This window comes from Brachycentrus maculatus, unplaced genomic scaffold, assembly GCF_059751285.1.
Source record: "Brachycentrus maculatus isolate JH-2025_06_01 unplaced genomic scaffold, ASM5975128v1 h1tg001119l, whole genome shotgun sequence".
NCBI lineage: Eukaryota > Metazoa > Arthropoda > Insecta > Trichoptera > Brachycentridae > Brachycentrus > Brachycentrus maculatus.
Window position 1 is genome coordinate 232,268 of NW_028281817.1, and position 17,440 is coordinate 249,707.

The 17,440-nt window shown below is 35.5% G+C and overlaps 1 protein-coding gene across 3 annotated transcripts; it reads left to right on the plus strand.

Annotated features, from left to right (window-relative positions):
• The first annotated feature begins 2,491 nt into the window (after positions 1 to 2,491).
• LOC148299508 (protein-lysine N-methyltransferase SMYD4-like) lies at positions 2,492 to 16,986 on the plus strand. 3 transcript variants are annotated; one of them, XM_088275989.1, is made up of 12 exons: positions 2,500 to 2,782; positions 5,839 to 6,088; positions 6,207 to 6,312; positions 6,393 to 6,480; positions 10,066 to 10,230; positions 10,397 to 10,534; positions 10,627 to 10,819; positions 12,058 to 12,480; positions 12,742 to 12,886; positions 14,264 to 14,398; positions 14,610 to 14,766; positions 16,768 to 16,986. In XM_088275989.1, exons 1-12 carry the CDS (start codon positions 2,640 to 2,642, stop codon positions 16,901 to 16,903), a joined length of 2,079 nt encoding a protein of 692 aa, XP_088132115.1. In that variant the 5' UTR covers positions 2,500 to 2,639; the 3' UTR covers positions 16,904 to 16,986. The 3 variants fall into 3 exon arrangements, with proteins under 3 accessions (XP_088132118.1, XP_088132115.1, XP_088132116.1); XM_088275990.1 differs by lacking the exon at positions 2,500 to 2,782 and adding an exon at positions 3,263 to 3,432; XM_088275992.1 differs by lacking the exon at positions 10,397 to 10,534 and having other exon boundaries at positions 2,492 to 2,782.
• The last annotated feature ends 454 nt before the right edge of the window (positions 16,987 to 17,440 follow it).

Sequence of the window (17,440 nt, forward strand, 5' to 3'; positions counted from 1 at the left end):
TGAAAAAAAAAACTTTAGATGGCGGACCCTATATATTGCGGGTCACATAGGTTGATTTATCAAAACAATAATAAATAGGTAATATATACACATACAATATATATATATATATATATATATATATATATATATATATATATATATATATATATATATATATATATATATATATATATATATATATATATATAAGATATTTTCTAGATTTTGAGGTGAAACTTATCCAAGATGACGATTTTTTTTTAATGAAAGGTCTAAACAAAAACAATCATATGTAAAAGTTCAAGCGGGTCAGATAATTTCTGACGCGGGTCCTTCTTTCGCTACCCCTGCACTAAGTGTTAGTGTTCACGGTCACAGGTCACAGCGGCCTTTTATATAACATCATTCAAGTAGGAAGAATTAAATTATGCACCTTCGTAAATGATAGCTTCACTGCAATATTTTCAAATTTGAATTAGTAGTATTTTTTGTTAAGGCCTTACTCGCAATAATAGAATTCAGTAAGCGCCTGGCTGTGCTGAGAGCCGGCGTCACTTCACGCCCTTTTTTAGAATAAATATTGGATTTTTTAAAAAGAAAAGATACTGTTTTTTAACTCCATTTTTTCAAAAACTCCTCTTTTCAAAACCATGTATTTATTAGGAAGAAATTTTTATTTTTTAAATATGTCACAATATGCACAATCAATTTGAAAATAATGTTTATGTTATAATCGACATTTTTGATGATGGCATTGAGAGATACAAGAAGTGTATTACCAGATTAAATTGAATTAAAATAGAGTCTTGAATTTTCCACCTTAATCTTGTTGTTTAATTCGCTTTTGATTTTTACTTCTTTTTTATTATTTCATAACTATTTATTTATATTACTATTTCATGCGACCGAATTTGTATTTTATAAAGAATTATATATGTATTTAACCTGTGCTAATGTAAAGTGCAGTGGTAAAGAATTATATATGTTTTGTTGTGTTCTCATCTTATTGATGAAAAACATTCAAACGATTTGTATGCACTGTATTTCATATCATGTTATGAGTTATTCATTGTTTGTGCACCATAAATAAATAATTATAAAACGGTTTATTTGAAAAATAGTTTTTACATTTATTCACTTATTTGTTTTCTATTCTGCACATAAACAGAACGTTCACATAACAACTGAGAATGCTCCAAATGCTGAAGCGTATATATTTTACGATATTCTTTATACTAACTGCATTAACTTAATTTTTCTACTATTTTTTTTCATCTTTCCAATATTTTTTTCTCTTTGTGAGTTTCAAATATTTTTATAACGTGGCGGACCAAGAAAACCGAGCGTGCTCCGAGACATGATCTCAATCGGAATATTGTATGACAACAAAGGGTTAAGGTCCGGTTCGGCGAACTCTAAAATTTTTAGGCACCGGTTCGCTAGAACCGGTGCGAACTGGCTGAATCCGCCACTGTTTACATTCTTCATAAAAAAGGTATGAAAGTAAGACTTGTCTGGGACCTTATGATATACCGATAGTACGGTAAAAAAGGAAATAAAAACATTTGTTTGATTAATAATTATTGTGTTGAAAATACACCCGATATTATATCAATCAGACCAAGAAAAATCAGAGTACCTTACATGAGGTGAATAGAAACGGTTATTTTTCCGCGTTTTTTACGTTGGTCTCGTTTTCAATTTATTTTATAGTAATTTTATCAATGATGACAATGAATAATATATTTTTTACTTTGTTTAGCCTTCTTGCAAGTCAATTAATTTTAATTAACTTACCCCACGGCCTTTTCTCTTATTTTAGAGGATCATTTATTACAACCGTTCTCACATTGCATATTGAATTTGTTGACACGAGATGTTTTATGATAATTTATTAAAAAAAAAAAACAAAAACAAAACTTTATTCGTGAGTTGAACGATAATAAATGCGATTTCGTAAACCTCGTGTAATAATTTAAAGATCATAATTTATTTAATTTATTGGATTGTCCTTAGATTTAAATGAATCGTAATGTGGTGGTCAAAGAATTATGAGAATAAAACAAAGTAACAAAGAAGTGAATTTGAGAGAAAAGTACTACATTTAAATTTCAAAAAAACTTTCTTTCCTTCACATTTATATTATATACACTCAAATGACTAGAAAATAAAGTTTGTGTAGGTTATTCCTGAAAACAAATCATCATTTCTATTCACCCCATTACGTCGTATCAGTTTAAAAATATGCACGTAAGTAAGAGGTATGTAATAAAACCTTTATAACTTTATGAATAAATTATTTTAAGATTCGTCAAAATTAATTGCACGAATCTATGAAAGTATATGATAAATGTAAAATAATTCACTAAATAAACAAACGTTAGTAATAAAATAACCCCACTAACGGGAATACTAAGTGTAAATAAAAAATAACTCGACACTGGCTAGATACTCTATAGAAGGGTGAAACGCCACAATAAAAGAAGAAGTATCATCTATGGTTAAAACTGTCAAATTTCGTGTGTCACGTTTGAAAATGTCAAATTCGGAGTTGAAAGCGGGGCAACGTAACATAACAAATAATTAATTTTTTACAAATTTATATTTTTGCAGTTTTTCTAAAACAACTTCTAGTTGTTATCTAAAACTTTTCGATTATGTTTTCATCGAATGTGGTTGGGAATACATGCAGGGAGTGGGATATGATTCTCGATTCACTTTCTGCTCAAATTACTACTGCTGTTAACACAAGGGAAGAATATGAGGCGATTCATCAGATTTACAATGTTCGGGGGATTCGGTTAGGGTCAAATTTTTAATAATTTGTTTTTTGATGTTAAATTAAGTTTCAGAAAATGTTTAAAACATTTTTACTGTTATTTTAAATAATTTATTTACTTGAATCTAATTCAGTCGGATCATTGTCGCGAACTTCGATTCAGAGGTTATAGGCTCGACTTGTACTCTGCCACAATTATCTAATGGCGTATGTGTGAAGGTAGGAATCTTCCTACTTTCACACATACGCCATATATGCTTATCTTAGATAGTATTATTGAATTCAATTATTTGTGTAATATCATGAGAAGAGAAATATTTATTTTATATGAAAAAAATAATGGCACGAATACAAAGAAAATATTAGTTGATTTTAATATTTGTGTAAATCATAAGAACAAAAATATTTCTCAAAAAAACCGTGTTTCATTATGACTAACTACTCTATGCACATCGACTCCACTCAAAGATTAATGTTACATTAAAAACAATGTTTTGAAAGATAAACAAAGCAAACAATGTCGAAGAGTTGAATGTGATAAGTTTTAAAACCAAATGCAAAATCTGAGGAGAAAAACACAATGCAAAAATTAAATATGTACTTCACATATAAACACACTTTGCATTAAACTACTAGGAACCAATGCATGCGCATTCCTTCATGAATTTCCCGTGAGTTATTATTAGCTAATTGAGAATATATTATAAAACATGCTAAAAAGAAAATTAGTCTAGTCATTATTGCATTCAATAAAATGATGTTAATGCCAGTTGGTGGGACTTGCTGGTAGTACAGTTGGTAGATTTGCTGGGACAAGCAAACGCTTAAAAGGAAGGGGGAGAAATAGTATGTAAGAATTATTATATTTCCATTCCATTTCAGAAAGGGACAGGACATTAAATGCAGTAACCGGCACATTATTCTTAATAATAAAAGAGAATAAAAAAAAACTAACTAACTAACTAACCATCACGCCGCTTTCCGCAGGGGTAGGCAGAGAGAATAGAGCGCCACACTACTCTGTCCTTGCAAACATTCTTCGCCTCTTCCACGTTCATGCATCTCCTCATACATACCCACCGATTGTTACGACTCCTAACCTGACCACTTTCAAGTATTTGGCATACCTGATAGTGCCATGTTTTTCTCGGTCTTCCTCTGCTTCTTTTCCCACTAACATTCGCCTCATAAATTTGTTTTACCGTTCTTTCCTCACTCATTCGTTCCACATGTCCAAACCATCTCAACACACCTTTCTTAATTTTATGGATAATGCTTATCTCAGCTTTGCATTCCTTCCTTATTTCACTATTCGCACATCTGTCATACATGGTTTTGTCGTACATTCTTCTGAGAGATGGCATTTTGACTGCATTCAGTCTACTTTCATCCTTCCATCCAAGAGAGAATAACATGTTGAATTATGACTGTTAAATTATAAGACTCTAGATCAGGCACGGGGAACCTGCGGCCTTAAGGCTGCATGCCCTTTGGGCTATTCTAGTGCGGCCTTTTGACTGATGCCAATTTTTTACAAAATAAATCACAGATTACCGATGTGTAAGCGAGAGAGAATGAGTGAGCTCGCTTTAAGTATGTTTCTTATATGTAGATACGCAGCTGGATGATTAATAAATTGATTTGTAAATATGCATTTTATGATATCTCATAGATAATATCGATGTGTAAGCGAGAGAGAATGAGTGAGCTCGCTTTAAGTATGTTTCTTATATGTAGATACGCAGCTGGATGATTAATAAATTGATTTGTAAATATGCATTTTATGATATCTCATAGATAATATCGATGTGTAAGCGAGAGAGAATGAGTGAGCTCGCTTTAAGTATGTTTCTTATATGTAGATACGCAGCTGGATGATTAATAAATTGATTTGTAAATATGCATTTTATGATATCTCATAGATAATATCGATGTGTAAGCGAGAGAGAATGAGTGAGCTCGCTTTAAGTATGTTTCTTATATGTAGATACGCAGCTGGATGATTAATAAATTGATTTGTAAATATGCATTTTATGATATCTCATAGATAATATCGATGTGTAAGCGAGAGAGAATGAGTGAGCTCGCTTTAAGTATGTTTCTTATATGTAGATACGCAGCTGGATGATTAATAAATTGATTTGTAAATATGCATTTTATGATATCTCATAGATAATATCGATGTGTAAGCGAGAGAGAATGAGTGAGCTCGCTTTAAGTATGTTTCTTATATGTAGATACGCAGCTGGATGATTAATAAATTGATTTGTAAATATGCATTTTATGATATCTCATAGATAATATCGATGTGTAAGCGAGAGAGAATGAGTGAGCTCGCTTTAAGTATGTTTCTTATATGTAGATACGCAGCTGGATGATTAATAAATTGATTTGTAAATATGCATTTTATGATATCTCATAGATAATATCGATGTGTAAGCGAGAGAGAATGAGTGAGCTCGCTTTAAGTATGTTTCTTATATGTAGATACGCAGCTGGATGATTAATAAATTGATTTGTAAATATGCATTTTATGATATCTTATAGATAATATCGATGTGTAAGCGAGAGAGAATGAGTGAGCTCGCTTTAAGTATGTTTCTTATATGTAGATACGCAGCTGGATGATTAATAAATTGATTTGTAAATATGCATTTTATGATATCTTATAGATAATATCGATGTGTAAGCGAGAGAGAATGAGTGAGCTCGCTTTAAGTATGTTTCTTATATGTAGATACGCAGCTGGATGATTAATAAATTGATTCGTAAATATGAATTTTTTCTATATTTTTAAAAAATGCATTTTTAACTATTTATATTGTGCTATAATTAAATTAAATTAAATTATTGAGGTTTATAGGGGGGGGGGGGGGTGTCAAAGTTTTCTTTAATGCGGCCTCATGTTAAATCAGATAAGTGAATGTGGCCTTTTGAAATAGGTATGAAAGGTTCCCCATGCCTGCTCTAGATTATCAAACTTGTATTGTTACGCTTGTTACTTTGCTATCATAATACCTGGTTTCGGATCGATGAATATAAAGAAAAAATTACATTAGAATTTTTCTTTCTTTCAGTGAAATCTTTGGAAAATGGTTATCAGACTTGGTACCTCGAAATATAGAGGATGAAGGTGTTCTGCAGAAATCCAAGAGTCGAGCAAACTCGTGGAGAGAAAAAGGGAATGGGTTCTATAAGGAAGGAAAGTTGGAGGAGAGTCTCCGCTACTACACCTTCAGCGTTCTGTCGGCACCACGCCAAGACGTCTCCTTCCCTCTCGCTCTCGCCAATCGCGCCGCAGTGCTACTTCGGATGGGCAGATACCAGGTGCGCTACCTTACACGCACTTCGGGACGAGAATCTCCTCCCCTACACCTTCGGTGTTCTGCTGGCACTTTGTAGGGAGTCTCCTCGGACTGATGACAAGTGTGTGAACTGATTGCAGGAATGCGTGCGTGATGCGGAACTGGCTCAGGAGCACGGATACCCGAGCGACCACCGCGCCGTCAAGCTGCAGCACCGTTTGCAACTCGCTCGCGCGCAACTTCCAGGTAATGACAACACTCAACTTTATACTATCCCAACATAGTATAGGTACAAATTTATGTTCACAAAGGAAACATTATTTCAGCCCAGGGTGATCATTCTGTTCCTCTCGCTGAGTTGTTACCGAATCCCCATTCCACTCTGGACGGTGCTTCCTCATGTCTCGATGTGAAGTAAGAACAATATTTACTTCACTTCTTTATGTTGATCTCATGTCAAACAGCTCATCTTCATTTATGTTAATGCACACGTATAACATACAAACGTACATACCCATTATGCCTGACAAAAACTAACTAACTAACTAACCATCATGCCGCTTCACCGCAGGGGTAGGCAGAGAGAATAGAACACCACACCACTGTCTTTGTAAACATTCTTCGCCTCTTCCTCGTTCATGCATCTCCTCATACATACCCGCCGATTGTTACTACTCCTAACCTGACCATGTTTTTCTCGGTCTTCCTCCACTCTTTTTTCCACTTACATTCACCTCATAAATTTGTTTTACCGTTCTTTCCTCACTCATTCGTTCTACATGTCCAAACCATCTCAATACACCTTTCTTAATTTTATCGATAATGCTCATCTCAGCTTTGCGTTCCTTCCTTATTTCACTATTCGCACATCTATCATACATCGTTTTGTCGCACATTCTTCTGAGAGATCGCATTTCGACTGCATTCAGTCTACTTTCATCCTTCTTTTGCCAACTCCATGTTTCACTTCCATACATTAGAGTTGGAACCAGGACTCCGTTGTGCACTGCCAGTTTAGCTTCCGCTGATAGGTTTTTATTTGCTATAACTGATTTCAGTGCACCATTCACTTTGTTCCCAGCATTCACTCTCCTTTCTATGTCTTTATCAATCTTTCTATCCCTAGAAAACATACTACCCAAATATACAAAATCATCTACCTGTTCCAAAATCTCTCCGTTTACCAATATTTCACACTCAGATCTACATTCTTCTCTTTCAAAAACCATAATTTTGGATTTGCTAATATTCATCAATAAATCACTTTCCTTGCACACATTATACACTTTTGTCACCAATGCCTGCAGATCTTCTCTGCTTTCTGCAAGAAGAACAGCATCGTCAGCATACAAAAGGCAACAAACAGTCAAAATATTCATTCTAGCTCCAACATTTAAATCTTTCAGTTCTTTCATGCAATTATCCATGTATAGGTTAAACAGCCATGGTGACATTACACATCCCTGTTTAACACCTTTAGAGATGCTAAGCCAGGATGAAAATGAACCATTTACCCTAATGCACGCAGTGCTATCCTCGTACAAGGATGCAATACCTTGGATAAGTTTACTGCTTACCCCATACTCAGATAACACCTTCCATAGCTTCATTCTATCAACTCGGTCATACGCTTTCTGTAAATCCACAAAAGCACAGAAAAGCTTTTGGTTTTTGGCCAAAAACTTTTCCGTAATGTTGCGCAAGGCAAAAATTTGATCCGTACATCCTCTCCCATTCATAAATCCACTCTGGACATCCCACACTTTGTCCTTCGTTATGGTTCTCACTCTTTCAATAAGGATTCGATCATACATCTTACCAACAGCACTCAATACACTGATTGCTCTATAGTTCCCACATTCTACCCTAGAACCTTTCCCCTTGTAGAGAGGCATTATAACTGCCCTTCTCCAATCCACGGGAGTACAACTCTCCTCTATACAACGGTTAAAGAGCCCATGCAACCATGTGAGAACTATTTCGCCACCATTCTTGACGTATTCTGCGGTAAAATTGTCGAATCCTAGAGCTTTTCCATATTTCTAGGATTTAGTGGCATTCTTAATTTCTTCCATACTTATCTCTCTTGAAACATCATTCACACATATTCGGGGAAATGTACTAACGTCACTTACGCCATTAATCGTATGTGTTTCATACACCTCCTCGAAATACTTTTTCCATATCTCTTCTCATTTTCATTCGTCACCATTTTTCCGTCTTTCGCTGCTTGATTGATTTCTTTCATCCATTCAAGCTTAGACTTCGGGAGTTTTTGACTTCTTTCCAGAAAATTTTTATATTTTCTTGGAAATTTTTTGTCATTTTTACTCCTTCTTCCTTCCTCAACATACGTTTTCGTTCACTCACCCCTTGCTTAACTTTCATTTTACATACCTTGTACACTTTTTTAACCGATTCATACTCAGCGGAGCTTTTATTCTTCACTGCCAAACACTTTAACCACGCATTCTTCTTCTCTTTCACTAAATCTTTGATATCATCATCCCACCACGCATCGCCTTTTTTCCTTCCTTGTACCGCTGTACCACACACTACCTTTGCGGATTCACACACACTACCTTTCAGATGTTCCCACATATCATTTATACTAAGTTCATTTACATCTAGTTCACTATGTATTCACTATTATAAATTCACAATTATAGCAAACGTAGTTCGCTATTATAAATTACATAGTTAAGTAATTATGTCACAGCACAACACCACTGGGTAATACCCTGTCACAGGGGTCACACCGAAGAACAAATCACTTCGAGGAAACACAGTACACTGTAATGATAGCTAAAACCCAAACTAATCGTATCGGCACTTAACGCGAGTGAAAACCTGGAGCGTATCGGCACACGACTGTTCCGTTCGGCGGTCAGCGAGGTACTCAGGTGGCTGACTATGGAAGCAAATATTCATTGTATAGAAGCTCGCTTTTTTTTAAATATTGGGTGTACAAGTATGATTTCACCCTTCGGTGAAATCATCTATTGAAATAGATGTCGCTAATCCTGCTGCCTGTATTTATTACTTCTGGAAACATTTTGGAACCTTTCAGCAGCAACCTTTTGACAGGTGTAGCAGTAAGCTTTGATTTTTGATATACATTCGAACTCAGTTATAACCAGGATGATGAATATCGACACATAACAGTTTTAAGATTTTTTACTATATTATTGCTTAGTATAGCTGAGAAGTAGCTCGTTATAGCCGTGAATAGAAAATTATAAACTAAAATGTCAACAAATGTTTCCTCGTTATATTCGAGATCTCGCTATATCTGCTTGTAATAACCGAGTTTGACTGTATTACATTTTTTTAAGTGTGAAGAAGTACCTTTTTAACTCAAAACACTTCGATTTCGACATGGAAAAGAAGACCATGGAAAATCACCAAAACAAATTGAAGATCCGAAATTAGAAGCAGTGCTAGATGAAGATTCATTCCAAATACTATCATAATTGGCTGCAATATTAAATGTTACTATCGTATTTCACAATATTTACAGAAGATAGGAATAACTCGAAAACGAGCACATTGGGTTTCACATGCATTGAAAGGAGGAGAAATCGAAAGACAAAAAACTATTTTCAAAATGCTGTTTGGATTGGATTGTTACTGGATTCTGAACGTAAAAAATATTGGGCGAAGTCAGGTGAAGAAGATCATTACAGCCGGTGAGACATTCATTGTGGCAAAGCTATGTTCTGTATTTGGTAGGATCAGAAGGTGTGAACAGAAATGAGTTGCTGAAACCCTCAAATCACTAGCAATGTCTACTGATGACAGTTAATGTGTTTGAAGCAAGTTACACAGTACGAATGACCGGAATATGATTTGTGTATGTATATATGTATATGTGCAATCTAACTCAAACACTTAATTGAAAAAAAGTATATTCTTTAATAAAGCCATGAAAGAGTAAAGTGAGGATTGTCTATTTGATGTTTGATTTTTCAAATAAGTGAATTAACTGTTTTAATGAAGGTATTCCGAGGAATGTGGAAGATACATTGTGACCAACAGGGATGTACTAAAAGGAGAAGTTCTCTTTGCGGAGAATCCTTACGCCTTTGTTGTCCTCCCTGGTCCTACAGGACTTCTTCCGACAGCTTGCGAGACATGTTGCACCCCCGACATCTGCCCACTACCGTAAGTCTTGCGATATTAATTAATAAATTATTATCAGTTAAATACGAGTGCTTTAATTTTACAAATAAGTGTTGCGAATCAGTCTGGGTGTTGGCACCAGACTGCGCAAGTAGTGGAGCAAGTAGTACAGCAGCTGCGGTCAGTACAGTGGGGCGCGGTGTTGCAGGTGCGCCGCGTGTGCTGGCAGCGTGTACTGCAGCGAGGAGTGCCGCTCGGCGGGCTGGGAGGCCTTCCACCGCTGGGAGTGCGCCGGGACGCGCGGCCTGCTCTGGCCCACCATCGGCATCGCCCACCTCGCCCTCAGGTGCGTGTGTCTCCCGAGACCCGCCTCCCCACACTCTGCGCTCTACTCTGCGCTGGTTCAACTCCTGTCTGAAGGTGGAATCTGTGTTGCAGGACTTTCTTGGTGGGTTGGAAGGAGCGGTTCGGCGTGAAGGCACTCCCACTGGGAGAGAGTGGTGTGGATGTGTTGCGTCGCTTGCGGGAGGCTGCGGCTGACCCGCCTCCGGGAAGCAGTTACCTCAGAATATACAATTTGATGACTAATTTTCACAAGATGGATAAAAAAGATTTTCTTCAGTACGCATTGGTAAAAATATAATTCATAAACAGCTTTTGCCCTTCACCTACCGGGATGGGGGTAATAAAATATGTATATTAATTTGTGAATACAAACATATATTTATTTCTGTACCTTTTTAGTAAGTGACAGGACGCTAGATTAAACTGCTTAGCGATGCACACATATACACAAATAAATATGTATATATGTATGTAAGGGTGTGCATCTGTGCATTTGTGCACGCATGCGCAAATATATATTTTTTGCATTTTGAGTGTGTCCAAACACTTATACACAGATGTGGATTATCTCCAATTAGGAGTTATTATTTGCATTATTCTTAACATCTCAATATAGAATGAAGAAGAATATGGGTTGCTTAAACCAGCCTATTACGGTTGTAATCCCTGCAAATGCCCAGACTTCTATATTCTAGTTATAACCATTACTCATTATATCCGAGAATAGGTATTTTTTTTATAAATATACACATGAAAACATGTATTTGGAAGGGTCACATAATTAGAGAACATAGGTCGTCTCCGAAACTCCTGTGGCAAAGTCTGCAATCTGTCCGCGGTGATTGTGAATATAAAATTAATACACAAGCCACTGCTTCCGAATTTGTAATTTTTTTCCAAAAATAAGTACGAAAATATTCGGAAAGCAATATCATTAGTTAAAAATCCTACAATTTCTTGTAATGCCTTGCAGTGTCTGGAATTTTTCCAGTTAAGTGAGGTAACAAAACTCATTAATGCTTTACCCAATAAACAGTGTTTATTGGACCCTCTACCAACATGGCTTTTGAAATAATGTGTCAACGAAATTGCTCCATTTATAAGAGATCTTAACAACATGTATCTGGAGAAAAGCATTGTTCCAAGGGTCATAAAAAAAGCTAATGTTTCACCACCCTCAAACAAAATTCTCAGATGGACTCTGAGGACCTTTCAAGTTACCACCCAATTTCCAACCTTCCTGTCATATAAAAAAATATTAGAGAAAATTGTTGCCCATAGACTGACAACGTATGTTGAAAATAACAAGTTGTTTTAAGAGCTCATTATAACCGTAAAGAAATGTACGGAGAAAATAACAAACTAAAATGTCAAAGAATGTTTCCTCGTTATATCCGAGATCTCACTATAGCTGTGCTTGGATAACCGAATTTGACTGTATATACCATTATTATATAGTACCATTATTTCTTATTTTTTGCGTACTGTGAAACCAAAATGAATATAATTGTGTATTCTTTGGAGACGAGCGTGATGCTCGTGACGTATCTGGAGGAGCACGCGGGGCTCTGGGGGGCGGAGGGGCGGGAGGGGGGGGATGGCTGGCGCGCGGCGGCGGGCGCGCTGCTGCTACGGCACCTCGGGCAGCTGGTGAGCAGCGGCCACGCAGTGGGCTGCGCGGGCTCGGGGCGGCGCGCCACCGCCATCTACCCCTCGGCCAGCCTCATGAACCACGCCTGCGCGCCGAGCATCGTGAGCTGCCACCGCGGCGCGCGCCTGCACGTGCGCGCGGCCGGCGCCCTCCCGCGCGGCGCGCCCGTCACCAACTGCTACGGGCCACACTACCGGCGCCAGGCGGGCCCGCAGCGCCGCGCCGCGCTGCTGCGCCAGTACGCCTTCCGCTGCACCTGCGACGCTTGCCGGGATCCTCGCAAGGATAACTTTGCAGTTGGTTACTTTTATTTAGATATTCCTATAGAACAATCCTATTTATCAAATGTGTCGTAAGATATACTCGGCTGTCCAAATTTAAAACACAGTAAGGGACATTTTTTTGTAGTAGGTTTTTTTTTGCATTTTTGGACTAAGTAGAGTCTACTTAGTCCATAAATGCAAAAAAAAACCTACTACAAAAAAATGTCCCTTACTGTGTTTTAAATTTGGACAGCCGTACTATGTCGTATGCTAATTTATTGCTCTTTCTTTCAGAAATTGTTCGATTGCTATTTGTGCGACAAATGCGGTGGACCAGTGCGTGATGATACATACAAATGTGATGATTGTGGGAAAAATATGGCTAATTCTGAAGAATTACTCCGTTCGTCTAAATTATCTCAGCAGCTTTATGAAAAAGGTTGTCATTGTAAATATTTATTAGTAGAAAATACAATTAAAAGTTACAATATAATTACGGAAAACCTTATTTTTTACTTTATAGAATAAAAATATATAATTTTACTATTTCTAATTATATGTTATGAAACATTGATTTAAAATTTCCCTATTTTACGTTTTCCTCAATTTAAAAATATTGCTTTATATATACACCCCCGGCAACATAAATAGCCGAACGACTAATTAAGTACAAAAATTCCAGTTTAGTGCTCAAAATAATTGCACCTAGGTTTGACTCATGGTTTTATCACTTCTAAGAACAATTAATAACTACTTAAGAACCTGGGAAGTCCAAAAATTCTTCAGTTAAACACTTGATTTGGCAGTGATTATCTATGTAGTCGTTTTCTTGAAGTGTCCGTATTTTATTCAAGCAATATGTCTACGAGACTTATACTTTCGTTAGAAAACGAAAATAGTTATTGTTGCGGAATCTAAAAAACCTTTTCTAATTATAAAAAAGCAAATCAATGAATCAACTTTAAGGAGATTTCTAAATCACTAGACACTAAATCAAAAAGTGGGCACAGGATTGAAACGCTGCACTTAAAAACCTGAAGTCAGTTCACTTCCATTTAATTTTTGGACATTTGTCCAAAAACGGTTAAGGAGTTTAAAAATTAAATAGAAAAAATATAGTATGAAAAAATTTCCCCAGAATTTTTGAGAAAGCCATATAAATCCATATGCCAAGACGAATAAATAATGTGATAAAGGCCAAAGACGGTCATGAAAATATTAATACTATTCTAATTCAATCATAAATTATGGTGTTTTATTTACTAAATAAATGTTAGAAAAATTCTATACATCAGTTTAAAAAGTTTAAAGTATAACAATTAAAGAATTATTTTTATTAACTTTTTAATCTCAAATAGAAAAACCGTCATAACTTTTTTTTTAAATGTCAAAATTTAAGTTCCATTGATGTAAAGTATAAATAAAGTTTATAAAGCATAAAATTGGAAAATGTGTTAGAATGAATGTATAAAATAAATAAATGTTTTCGTCTTTAAAAAGTTCAATTTTTTACGGGTTTTATTTATGTTGCAAATATTTTTCCTTTAGAAGTGAAATAGCGTGAAAACTTAAAAATTAGTAATATTAAAATAAGATTATACTTTTATATTGTTATTATGAAGTTGTATTTCTTTATTTATATGCTGATATAATTTTTAGAGTAGTAGTCTTAAGGTTGCGAGCATTCGTATAGTCAGTACAGCGTTCCGAGTGCTCCATCCATAGTAGGACGTTACAACGAAATGGCTCCGGTCAGTCCCCATCATTAGGATTTTATATTTTGTAATTACTAATAAATGACATTGATTATTTTCAGCCTTAAAATTAGGAGGAAAGGAAGCTTTAAAAATAACTTTGAATTTAAAAAGCCTACAAGAAAAGATATTTCACAAATACAACAGTCATTTGCGAAATACAAATGACTTACTCTCCAATTTATTGGCTACTGAAGGTAATTTATTTGTAAAATACTTACGTGCAGCCCGACTGGCAAAAATTCCATATGGTGTAGTTTATTTTGTATTCTTATATCTTAAAGCAAAACTAAAGCATGCAAACGCCGCCTCCTTGTGCTCATCTAGTATTTAAAGCGAGGGTTTGTGTTTTAAATTCGTCTTGGCTTTTGGATAAAACCATCCTAATGAAATGAATACGTGTTAAAGGACGCTACGGGGAGAGTGCAGAGGTCATCAGGGCCGGGCTGGGAGCTGTGAAGTTCCAGTTTGGAGAGGACAGCGTGGAAGTAGCGCACGAGCTGGATAAGCTCTCTGATATTGTACTACTGCAGCTCAAAGCAGAGCCACCCTCCCCTCACCTGAGGTAATCCAACTCTCGCTATTCTTTTACCACATCCGACCAGCTCTACAAATGACTGTAGCATTCTATCTCTACTGTCATCATTCTTACTGAATGATCTAATGCGAAAGTACTTTATTAACAAATTATATCAAGTAGTGATGTCCATATCATAAAACTAAAAATAGGAACAGAATAAGATTACCACAAAGGAAAAAAATATTCGCAAAATTGTTTGTAAAGGGTAAAGGGTAAAAAATGTATGATAAAATCCAGAAAGTATGAAGAATGACCTATCTAAGTTGAATGAATTTTAAAATAAACGGTTTGATTATTCTAATAGTATTGGATTAAGGGGATATTTGTTAACACGGAATTTATTCCACCGGAGACTACTGGAGAGGTTTGACCACAGGACACAAGACCACATGTCTGGTCACACCTGATTTTTTAAAGAATGTGTATTGGATATTTTTTTGTTTTTTTAGAATATACAGTCGAACTCCGTTATTACGAGCACGGATATAGCGAGATCTCGGATATAACGAGGAAACATTTGTTGACATTTTCGTTTATGATTTTCTCTATGCTATTTTTCTTCATACGATTTTTCACTGTTATAACGAGCAACTTCTCGGCTATAGCGAGCAAAAAGAGACTGTCTTTTTTTTTAAATGTTGTAAATATTTTTTTGTTTTAAGACATTTCGGACCTTAGCAATAAAATCCAACCAGGCAATTAGACCGATGCCGCGGGGATCGGATTACGTTTATGACACTAACACTAAGTACTAAATTAGTGTTGTCACCGACAATTTAAAAAAAGACTTCACGCACATGGGTTTAAATAGCATGTTGCAAATTACAAGCTTTGTCATGTCTGAAGGGTCCTACTTTATTACAATAAACAACTTTTTTTTAGTTTATGAATGTCATGCTTGTTTCGGGGATTTTTATGATAGTTTCCACATTTTGTATGTTCTATACGAGTTCATACATACTCTGGGCAATGCATAATAAACATTATGGGATGGGGAATGTCAGATCAATTCTCTTGTGCAGATCAGTTAAAAACATACCCTCGAATTATAAACATGTCTTAGTATCAAGTGAGTATCCGTTGTATATGGTTGAAATTGCATGTAAAACATACAAGCTTTGTTAAGTCAGTAGGTACCTACCAGCGCCGGCGGCTCAGTACTTCATTACAATAAACACCTTATTTTTTAGTTTATGAACATCATGTTTGTTTCGGGGATTTCTACGATAGTTTCCATATTTTGTATGTTCTATGCTTACTATGGACATTGCATAATAAACATTACGAGGTGGGGAATGTCAGATCAATTGTAGAGTAGGTTCAGTTAAAATCAAACCCCCGAATTATCAACAAATCTACTTATAATACAAAGTGTCTCAATTCATGAAAAGGCGGAAATTATTAGTGCAATAGAACATGCCGCGAAAAATGTTGAAGTGACCATTCCAGATAACACACTTCAATGTAATAGGTATGTTTTTTTAAAAAAAAACCTTTTCTCGGATATAAAGAGCAAATTCAGTCAGTCCCTTCATCCTCGCTATATCCGAGTTCGACTGTATATAGAATTTTTTATTTTTTTAAAACTTGTTACCTTTCAATAACTCTTGTTGTATATATGCATGTATATTTGTGACCCTTTTTCATATCATTGTGTACCTATATTAATTTTACTTGTAAAATATGTTTGTCCGCCTCCGTAGTGTAATGGTCAGCACGCTCGGCTACCGTTCTGGAGGTCCCGGGTTCGATTCCCAAGGGGGGTAAAATAAATATAAGTGATTTTTTCACTGTAATATTTATTCAATATTATTACCCTTGACTTGTACCTGAAGCGGAGGGCTGATCACCTTTCCTTCATGTGTAAACGATCAAGATAACACTGCGTTTATATGACGCAGTGCCCTATGCACCATTGGGGTGCGGATAAGGGTATTGTTATGTAAAATATGTTATTGCCTTCTTATTTATTTTTTATTTTTCCAGAACTCTATGTGCAGCGATGAAGGAAGTTATTTTGAATGCTCTACAAATATTTCAAGTAATTTATGATCGCAACATGCCGCCCATTAAAGATTCTATGGATAAACTAGCATTCCTAGAAGATTGGACTTTGAAATAATCTGCCTAATGTTGTTATATATTCTGCAATTCATTAAAAGACTGAAAACTATTGTAAAATAGTTGTTACATTTTGTATTTTTACTTATTTGTATTTACTTACTTTATCCAATGTTTATATTAATACCCAATGTATTGACATTATTAAAATTATCTTAATATGCATTTTCAAAAAAATTGGACATTTTTATTTAGGACTTTATAACTAGTCAAGAAACAAATTTTTATAAATTTTTATACAAGTTGCCATCCTTCTATTGCTTTGTGCCACACAATATTTCAATAAGTTAACATGTAGAGAGAGACTTTCTAATAAGGTGTAATTTTTTTAGCATGTATATCATATTAAGTTGGGAAAAAGTAATTTTGTATCTCGCGCCCTTTTTTTCTCATCTAAGTATATCTCGTTCATTATTGGTCACATCGGATCATACGATACGGCGTTGTAAAGGAGTGATTGTAAAATAAAAATATTGAGATTAACCATGATAGCAGTAGTAGCATCACCCAGGAGCTGAATATCGATCATAAAACCGTT